The sequence below is a fragment of the Hipposideros armiger genome, unplaced genomic scaffold (assembly GCF_001890085.2).
Source record: "Hipposideros armiger isolate ML-2016 unplaced genomic scaffold, ASM189008v1 scaffold_92, whole genome shotgun sequence".
NCBI classification, from domain to species: domain Eukaryota; kingdom Metazoa; phylum Chordata; class Mammalia; order Chiroptera; family Hipposideridae; genus Hipposideros; species Hipposideros armiger.
Window position 1 is genome coordinate 2,627,476 of NW_017731442.1, and position 9,783 is coordinate 2,637,258.

At 45.2% G+C, this 9,783-nt stretch overlaps 2 protein-coding genes across 2 annotated transcripts in view; one reads left to right on the forward strand and one right to left on the reverse strand.

Moving 5' to 3' along the window:
* CAPN3 (calpain 3) overlaps nucleotides 1-4,103 on the forward strand; it is a 17,223-nt gene extending 13,120 nt beyond the window's left edge. The window contains exons 9-16 of the mRNA XM_019644913.1: nucleotides 854-931; nucleotides 1,338-1,395; nucleotides 1,490-1,554; nucleotides 2,041-2,109; nucleotides 2,201-2,279; nucleotides 2,422-2,538; nucleotides 3,010-3,068; nucleotides 3,465-4,103. Coding sequence (XP_019500458.1) covers nucleotides 854-931; nucleotides 1,338-1,395; nucleotides 1,490-1,554; nucleotides 2,041-2,109; nucleotides 2,201-2,279; nucleotides 2,422-2,538; nucleotides 3,010-3,068; nucleotides 3,465-3,491 — 552 coding nt within the window. The 3' untranslated portion in view covers nucleotides 3,492-4,103. The remainder of the gene's footprint in view (nucleotides 1-853; nucleotides 932-1,337; nucleotides 1,396-1,489; nucleotides 1,555-2,040; nucleotides 2,110-2,200; nucleotides 2,280-2,421; nucleotides 2,539-3,009; nucleotides 3,069-3,464) is intronic.
* Nucleotides 4,104-4,627: 524 nt separating this feature from the next.
* The window catches only part of LOC109383987 (zinc finger protein 106-like), a 13,709-nt gene continuing 8,553 nt past the window's right edge, over nucleotides 4,628-9,783 (reverse strand). Inside the window, exons 4-5 of the mRNA XM_019644867.1 lie at nucleotides 8,910-9,056; nucleotides 4,628-8,602 (exon numbers count right to left, since the gene is read on the reverse strand). Of these exons, the coding sequence (XP_019500412.1) occupies nucleotides 8,546-8,602; nucleotides 8,910-9,056 (204 nt within the window). The 3' untranslated portion in view covers nucleotides 4,628-8,545. The remainder of the gene's footprint in view (nucleotides 8,603-8,909; nucleotides 9,057-9,783) is intronic.

The following is a 9,783-nucleotide window of genomic DNA, read 5'->3' on the forward strand; positions in this document are numbered from 1 at the left end:
GGGTGTCCCTTTAACATCTAGAGGTTTGGCTTTGTCTCACTGACAAAGGACTCACCAAGTTCTTCCAAAATGTGAGATGCTGCTTGAGTGAACGTCTTGGGGGTTGGCAGTCACACCAAGCCAGTCCTCGGCCTGGGAAGGACAGGCTGCGCCTCCCTGATGGATCCAATCCAGCCAGGACAATGAGGGAAGGGAGAGGCAAAGCCTGAAACAGAATGTTTCCTGGTATCCTGGAGCTCTAATAGACAATGGAGGATAAAGAACAGTCGCAGAAAAGGGGGCTGACATCGGAAATGGAGTCCTCCAGAGCTCAGGACAGGGTGTTAAGACTGGAGCGGGGAGAGGTAGAGGTGGGGCCAAGGGATGAGTCTGTAGACAAATCTAGGGCCACTTCCTCTATCCTGGAGTGCCCTTGCAAAGGGGTGGAGGGAGAGGTGTCCTCTGAGACCTTGATGATAGAGGCAGATGGAGGTGTCAGAATGGTCTGGCCCTTTTGGCCCTGCTGGGGCTCATTTGGTTGAGATGGTCAGGCTCAAAACAGTGGAGTGAACTCTAGCTAGTGGGAATGGGGGAACAAGGGGCTGTCTACATGTCTGCATGGCTAATGTATCTCCTCTGGCTGGGGTGTCTGGGCTGGGAAGGTATGGAGTGAAGGGTGACTGGGGCCTGGATGACACTCACTACAGCTCACCAGGTTTGACCAAGAAAGACGAGCGTTTGTCCTGTCCCCAGTTCCTGCTGCCACGTAGGGCTGTTTCAGGCACCGTGGCTCCTTCACCCAGAAGGAACTTCCTTCACGCATCCGTCCATCTCCTTGATCCCTGTGAACCAGTTTTCCTTTGTGTTTCCACAGCCACGGCCTGGCAACACTGACCAGGAAAGTGAGGAACAGGAGCAATTCCGGAACATTTTCAGGCAGATAGCGGGTGATGTGAGTGCCTCCAACCCCAACTCCCACAGATGCTCCTCTCCTGTCCTGGGCTAACTGCTCAAATGACCAGTTATTTCATTATTGCTCAGTAGATGTCATTTTGGCTTTGGGTGGAAACGGGAGATATACATGCGTGTAGCACAGAAATCTACAAGCGAAACCCCTGAGTTTTGGACTAACATACCCCTGGGTGGGTTAGAGGCCCTTTTGCCCGGAGCTGCCTACTGCAGTCTGGACACCTGAGGGTACAATGTCTGTTTTCCTCAGAAAAGGCCTAGATTCCTCATGACAGAATAGCACTTGGAGGGGCTTTACAAACACAGACAGCAGGGGTTCATTTTGCAAAGCCTCTGCTCCATCAGAGGCTGTACTCTTGAACCATGCATGACTCTACTCCCCTCCTCAGGACATGGAGATCTGTGCAGATGAGCTCAAGAATATCCTCAACAATGTTGTGAATAAACGTGAGTGACTCAGACTGTTGTGTGTGAGATGGACGGGCGGGGGTTGTGTCTAGTTATCTGACAGGAGCTCCTCACTCTTCTCCGTCCCTCCCAGATAAGGACCTGAAGACACAAGGGTTCACACTGGAGTCCTGCCGCAGCATGATTGCGCTCATGGATGTATCCTTCCTGCCACCCTGCACAACCCTCTGTCACCAGCCCTTGTGCAGCCCTTGGGAACCAGGGCAACCATGAGGGGTGCTCCAGTCAGGCCGAGGGGTCCAAATTAATGTCCAATGAAAGACTTAAGGAGGTCCTGAGTCACAATATCCTGGCTGCTGTTCTGAAAGGGGCTGTTGGAGGCACAAGTTGGGAAGGCCACTAGATTATAACCAGCTCCGGCTGCCCGCTGCTCTTAACTGAGGCTGGGATTCTACCTGAGGCCCTGCCCAAGCAAATGTGGTTCCTAGGAGACAGGCTCCCTGGGTCATTGACACTTTGAGGAGGCAAGGAGGGGAGGGTTAAATACCAGGACAGGACCATGGGTAGGATATCCTGGGCAGAGCCTTCCTAAGGGGCTATCTTCCCTGCAGAGCCCATTTGAACCCCCCTCCCAATCCAGGGGGATTTTGCTATGTGTGTCCTGTAGCCCTGACCTTCCTCCAGACGGATGGCTCTGGGAGACTGAACCTGCAAGAGTTCCATCACCTCTGGAAGAAGATTAAAGCCTGGCAGGTGGGCAGAGAGAACGAAGCACGGAAGTGAAGGAGGAGGAGGATTCAGGGGTTTTGTGTGTGACCTCGGTCCTCAAATTTTCTATTGCCAGAAAATTTTCAAACGCTATGACACAGACCAATCCGGCACCATCAACAGCTATGAGATGCGAAATGCAGTCAATGATGCAGGTGCTGGGAAAGAAAGGGGGTGACCGGGATGGGGACTAAGGCGGGCGGAAGCAGGGATGGGAGGGGAGGACTCAGCTGCCGGGCCACGGACTGGCCCAAGGACTGCGACTCTATATGCTCCTCTCACGGGCTTCCTCCACAGGCTTCCACCTCAACAGCCAGCTCTATGACATCATTACCATGAGATACGCAGACAAACACATGAACATTGACTTCGACAGTTTCATCTGCTGCTTTGTCAGGATGGAGGGCATGTTCAGTAAGTTAGGGGCTTCCCTTCCGCTGGCCTGTGCCCTTCCTGCCCCTTCTCCTGCAGCAATCGCTGTGGCAGTAGGAATCTCAGTTTGACTTTCCACTCTACTCCATTCAGGCTGAACAAAGGCTCAGAATGGGATGTTTTAAGCTCAGAATGGGATGGCAAAGGGAGGGTTACTGGGGATACTCTGCCTGGCAGAGTATGGTCCTCTTAAGAAAAGTTATAGGAGGCTGGTGAGCTCAGGTGGTTAGAGAGCAGGCTCATAATACCAAGGTTGCCGGTTCGATTCCCACATGGACCAAGGAGAGGCACCCTTCATAACTAGTTTGTAGACAACTACTTGACTTGGAGCTCATGGGTCCTAGAAAAACACAGCTCTCCAATAAAATTTCTAAAAAAAAGAAAAGCTACAGTAGTGGATGGGGACTGAGCCTGTAACCGGCCTCTGGCCTGTGCATTCACTCTTCCACACAGGAGCTTTTCATGCATTTGACAAGGATGGAGACGGTATCATCAAACTCAACGTTCTAGAGGTAAAGCCTACATGAGGTAGCACACTCCCCCTGTATCTTAAAATCCAAGATGGAGGACTCAGTGAGGCGGACTGGACCCACTGTGGGCTCCTCTCTTCCAAATGGTGGTGGACGGGTGCGATGGGAAAGGAACATAGAGGGATGCTCGGCGGGGAATTTGGCTCTTGGGGAATGGATACTGAGGGATGACTCCAAAGGGTCCCCTGTTCCTAAAATGACTTTATGCTGGCAAACATGTACCTTCCTAGGAGAGATCTGGGAGAAGGATGCTGCTTTTCAGAAAACCTTCCCAGTGTCTGACACGCTGGGGCTGTGTCTTTTCCCCACCCTGTAAGGTCCCTCGGGCTGGGCCATCTTTCCTTGTTGGCATTCTAATCTTGGGACTTCCTCTTTCAGTGGCTGCAGCTCACCATGTATTCCTGAACCAAGCTGGCCTCCGCCGAGGCCATGCAGGATCGCCCAGGATTTCGATTTCCCCCAATATAGCTAGAGCCACTTATCTGAAAAAGACACGGTAGCTACACCCCCAACAGACCTCCAGGCACCTCATCGGTCTTGTTCCTCCTCTACGTCACTCCCCACTTGGCCTCAGGACATCTGTCCATCTGTCATGCCTAGACTGACCCTTTAGTTAAGGAATGAGGAAGGGAGAACACTTTTGTCCCTTTGCCATATGGAGGCAAGTGTCTGTCTGCCTCAGCTAGCTGTAGCCCAGATGAGAGCTTCGCTTGGAATCTGAGCAGCCTCGAGTCTAAAGCAAATGCTCTCCGTAGCTTGCCCTACGCTGTTCACAGAGCATTTGCCAATGGCACTCAGTGCTTCCTGTGCTAGAGCCCTCTGTCGCCTTTATGTTCTCCCACCCATGGGACAATAATCAAACTAGCACTTGCTTCTGTTCGACTGTTTCAGGATGGGCCTGCTCGGGAGTCAACTAGCTCAGTGAAAGAGGGCTGGGTACTTGGGATTGTCTGACTCAGAAGATTGGCTGCCTTCTGAAAAAAGTTGGTTTAAATAAAGGCATGTGTATAGCTGTTCTATCATGTTTTGCTTTCTCACATTTAGCTATCAGCCACAGCAAGGCTGAGTAGCTTCCAATCTTACACTCACCCATCACACAGAGAGAGCCCTAGTTTCAGAATACAACACAGGAAAACACACATTCACACATAAAACCTGAACCCCACTTTAATCATGCTTATTGCTGTTTCTTGAGCATAGAAATCACTCAGATACTTTCCAAGATATATGAGAAAAGGAAGAATAGTTGTTGGTACATATATAGAACATCAAGAATAAATGGGTCACCTATAACTACAGGGCCAGTTACCTGAGTGTAGTGGAGCAGAAATGTAGTTTTTAATCTTAACTCCTCTGCTAACTAATTGACCTGTGTGTATGACCCTGAACAAATCCTAAAATGTAGCTGTTTGCCAAACTTATCTGGTCGATGGTCTGTGGTTTACCTATAACCATCTTGTGATTTCCACCCAATTTCCTTTACTCTCTATGCTAACGTGAAAAAGGGGGTGGCTATGAATATGGAGATAAGGTAACGAAAGTAAACAATTAGTAAAAGTACTTTATTTTCCTCTTGTATTTGCTTTATATCTTCTTGCTTTACAAAGTTATGAAGTTCACAGCTTTATACCAAAATGTAAGAAGGCCAAGCTATTTGCTTATAAACATTTTTTTGCAGTCAAATGTCATTCGATTTCATTCGTCTAATCCATATTCAATATAAAAAAAAATTTAGGTATCAGGGGTGCTGGAGCAGCTCTAGGGCATGTGTTTCTCTTAAGCAGGAGAAAGATGTTCAACAGCCTTTCCTCCTTGACTCCCTCCTCCTCCAATCCAATTGGGCTACTATTTTAAATTTGAGCAAATCTGGGAAACTTCAGTCGCCATGTGACACAGCAGCACCACATAACTGTGAGATGGAGGTGTTGTTAGTGGTTACTTTCTGATAAGTAGTAGGTTTGGTTTACATCAGGATTTCACATCCACCTGCAAATGGAACTCACTATAGCCCAAATTACCTCCACCATGGCTTCTATTCCTATCCATTAGAAATCTTCTCTGCAATCCTGAGGACCATGATGATTTGGGGCAGGGAAAAAAATCACTATTTCATCCAATGTGGCAGGCATGGCCTTCAAAACAGGTCTATGAGCTCTCCGTTAGGTAACAGGTACAACGTCTATAAGTCAGCGTATATAAATTGAAGGTATTTGAGCAAACCAGAGGGAACGTGCTGTTCAAATCTCACTTCACAATATACTTTGATCTCCCCTCCAGTGAATTCTCTTCCATAAAGCACACCATACCATTCCACTAAATGTTATACACCTACTCCCACCAAATCATCCACATACCTAGTCGCTAAAGTTGTCCACTGTATAACCTACCCCTCCCCCCCAAAAAAACCCAAAAAACAAAAATGAAAAAAAATCTTTGTTAGGCAAATAACCACTTAAACAGCAGTGATATTGCCTATAACTTATAGGTAGGTCAGGAGCTAAACACTCAACTGCTAATTCTTCTGAGGCAGAAAAAAAAAATCTCCCCACAAAAGCAGAAGTGTAGTAGCAACGACATTCTCTCAAATTCAAGTAATATCAGGTCAAGATAATTCTTTGTTCTTAGAGTTTTGCTTGCATTGTGTTTAACTGTTTATAACCGAGTAGAGGAGTATGCCAAAATACATTTTAAACCTGAATGAAAACTTGAAGTGACTGATATTTTATCAGAACTGCCATTAAAACACTAGCATATGCACATAAAAGGATTTATACTGTGGTTTCCTTGGCTTTTAGCCGCTAGAAGTAGGCACACGTAACTAAAAACAACATCCTAAAAAATGGCCTCCAACTCCTTATAAGAAACGAGTCGGGTTTTGTCACGTCATGTAACCGTTTCCTTTCTTCATTCAGTACTAAATACCAGTCATTGCAAATCCCTGAGCCACAGCTCTTCTCTGAGGGGAGAAGGAGGGCTAGAAACAGTCAAGACACTGTAGAAGATTTAAAAACAGCCAACGTTCTGCATTACTGTCAAGACACTTAGAAGTAATCACACACAACTATATATAAGCAGCCAAGGTGCTTACGGTGCCTTTATTTCTAAACAGGGGGCTAGGATAGTGCATTTCGGGTAACACACCAACCTGGTGTTAAATGAATTGTACACATCCTTAAAACAAAGACGTGACTCCCACTGCTTCAAAGAAAATGTTTGTGACACGAGGAAAAGTATTACAAGTGTAGGTGCCCACATGCATACACACGTACAAGGAACAGTCATACCCGCACACACAAAGGCAGACAGCACAGTTCTATCCAAGTTAAACGCAAATCAGTTCTTCCTGATTTTATCAGTCTGTTCAGACCTGCTAAGGTTCCCCACGATTGCCCAACACCTCACATAACCCCTTCCTGCCCTACAAGGGCCCTACCACTCTCATCTTTTCAGACACGTCCTCAGGCAGGACAGAAGGGCACCTATGTAACAGAGCATGCGAGACTTTCTCAGCACACTGCCCAACCAACTTGGAAATGCGGCTTCCCTACAGCCCAGAGAAAAATGCCAGGTTTGGCAGTAAATCCAAATATACTTTCCTGGGAAATCACCATTCCCAAACCCGCAGAACAGCCTAGCTCCTCTGGTCACCAGTATAGGAAATGGGGGTCAGAGGTGGGAAAGGCTTTTTAGTCTCATAAAGAAACAGCACAAATACTCTTTCTGCAACAGGATCCTCTCTGTTCTCTCTCAGGTGTCACACAAATCTCAATAGTGTGGTCAACAAAAGAGTTTTCCCATTCCAAAGACAGAAGTAAACAGCTTGTGGGGGAGTCAATCATTATCTAGTAGTAGCTCCTAGATTGGTTCTTAATGTTTTTTTGATCCAGTAAGAGCTACCTGGAGCCTTTCCTGGAAAAAAGAACACATACTTTGTCTTACATACAATTACAGGGAGTTCGCATACCCTCTTGAAACCTTTCCATGAGCCCCAGTCCCACCCCCATAAAGTCCCGCTGCCCTAGAGCCGGACTGAAGGAGACATGTGAGCAGATGTGTGCTAACAGGGGAGGGGAGAAATATGGATGCTCTGCAATCAAAGTAAACAGTAGGAGCCACAGCCCAAAGTCTGGTTGTGTGGCACTGGGCTCTTCTCTCTTCCTCTCTCTCTCTCTCTCTCTCTGAAGAATCTCTCAGAGTTTTGAGAATCCAGAAACAAAGGAATGGAAAGCAAAACTCCTATAGCTTCTCTTAAGAGTCCAGAGAAAATCCAAAAACAAAGCAGTCTCACCAAGGCTTTGTTAATGTGGCTGCTCTCAATGGACAGGTAGTGTCTACCTTCACCAGGTTCCACTCCTTTCTCGACGAGTGGGAGGTGAAGGTAAGACAATGGTTTCAGAAATCAGTCTCTAAGAAGCCTGCCTGAGGTCCTAAAAACTGAATGCAGATGCTTTATCCTAACTCTCCCATCTTGGGTGCTGCAGGTGAGTGGAAAGCATGCTGTGAGACTAGGGGAAGTACCTGATGGTTGCCATCCATCTAAGCACAGCTAGAGAATGAGAGAGGTGGCGATGGAGCAAACTAAAAGGTTTCGAACCCACAGCAGCCTTGGAGAGTCAAAAACCTGGAAAAGGAGATAAAGGCTACATTTCTGGTTCAAACAGCCTGACAATACCTGCAGCAGTGAGCGCCCAGGTCTAACAGCAAATTTCCAGGTAGATATTAGTTCTGCATGCTGCCTGGAGCCAAGCACTCTAGTACAACTTGCAGAGAGGTTCACTGGGTAGTGCTGTCTGTAAGGACTTGTCATTATGGGATTTGCTGTCTGAGTTCCTAAAATATAGTCAGCAGAGCAGTCACTAGCTGTGAAAAATCTACTGTCTCTCTCTTTAGCATTTAAAGCCAGCTCTGTCCATCTACAAAGCAGGAGACTATTGAAATACACTGCACATAATTATTAAGAAAGGAAACAATCTGCTCCAATTTCAATACCCAGTTATGACAACTGAAGAAATTAAAACTGATCCTAAAAATCTAGCATTTGAACAAATTGGTACTTAAAAGCCTGACTACAGGTTTAAACCATCATAAGAACATAAGCTAAAAATCACAAACTGAAATCAATAATACATATGATTAAGGTCAAACTGGGGAACCAATTAAGATCTGTATTTTTAATAAACATCTGGAGAACACTAGTAGCATAAATGACTATATGCCATGCTGTCCCAGAGGAGTATGGTTCCTTAAAACCTGTTTCAATCTGACAAACCTCCAGCAAGAACTTAAAAGTGTAACCTATCATTCCATAGAGCTGCCCAGACTTACGCTAGTGGAAAGCCTGGCTAGTAATCACTTTGTTCTTCCCTGCCTCACTGGGGAAGGGAAGAGAGTGGCCTGTGTGAGGGGCCAATGTGAAATCGGTTCAGCTAATGACTTCCCAACATGGGAGGCAAAAAACTTCATGAATCAATTTTGCTGTCATCCTCAGCATGTCGTTCAATGTGTCCTGTAGCATCCTAGGAATAAAGGGAAAAGGGCCTGTGAGAGAAAGTTGGTAGGACAAGAGAAGGTCAAAGCCAAGGAGAGCTTCATGGGTACATTCTAAGATCCCTACATGAAAGGCAGTTAGAACCCAGCATTCTTCATTTGAAACCTCATTAAGCTATCCCCCAAATCTCTGAATCATAATAATAATAAAAAAAATCCTGAGACTCTATTTATTGCAATTCTAAACATTCTATTGTAACTAAGCAAAACAGGCTTCCAAACCCTGCTCTAAATAGTCGAATGATCTCAGGTTAACCTCAAGTCCCATTGATGTACCTGTTTGGATCCTTTCCTAGCAGTGAAAAAAGCATCACAGTTCTTCCAGCGACATTTCAGAGTTTGAAAGTTTGGGTTCGTATGGTCAGTCAGCAAATGTTGTTTTAAATGGTCTACAACGCCAAATATCAGAGAGCAACCATGCCACTGGAGAGCAAAAGAATGAAAGGGCAAGTTAAAAAGAGTACCGGAAACATGCAATTAGAGCATTCCTACTTATATACTATAAATTTGGTGGAAGCAAAAATAAGCCCCTTTCTTTAATTTATTCTTGGCTAGGAAAACAAAGCCAGAGGCAATCAAATTAATTATCACTATGATGAGGAACCTTAAAAAGACTGGGAAGTCTTTTGACACTTTGGTATTTTGAGAAGACAAAGCACTAAGGTACCCATTACATCGTTAGACAGATAAAGAAAAAGCAAATGTTTATAGACAAGTTAGGTAAAATTCAGTTTAGATCATACTTATTCTTTATCTTGCCATCAAAAAATGCGTTTCTTTGTCCATTTATTTAAAAAGACAAAGAGCTTTCCTTTAATATTGAAAGGGCTGGTTTTGACAAGTCTAAGAACTGTTGACTTGTAAACTTAAAAATAAAAATGCCTGATTAAAAAAACATTTGTGGAAATATTTGTTGTAGAAAACAATGTTTGTCATAGAAGCCTGATTTTACACACGATCTTTATTACTTGAATCACAATCTTCCGATTACTTACTTTTTTTTAAACTGTAACTTTACTTCTAAATGTGGCTCGATTTCATTGTTAGTCAGAAATCATAAAGACTCTTTGTCTTGGCTTTATCCCTACAGGCTTGCTTGTAATAAACCTTATGATTATTTTTTTAAAGATTTTTATTGGGAATTGGGGGA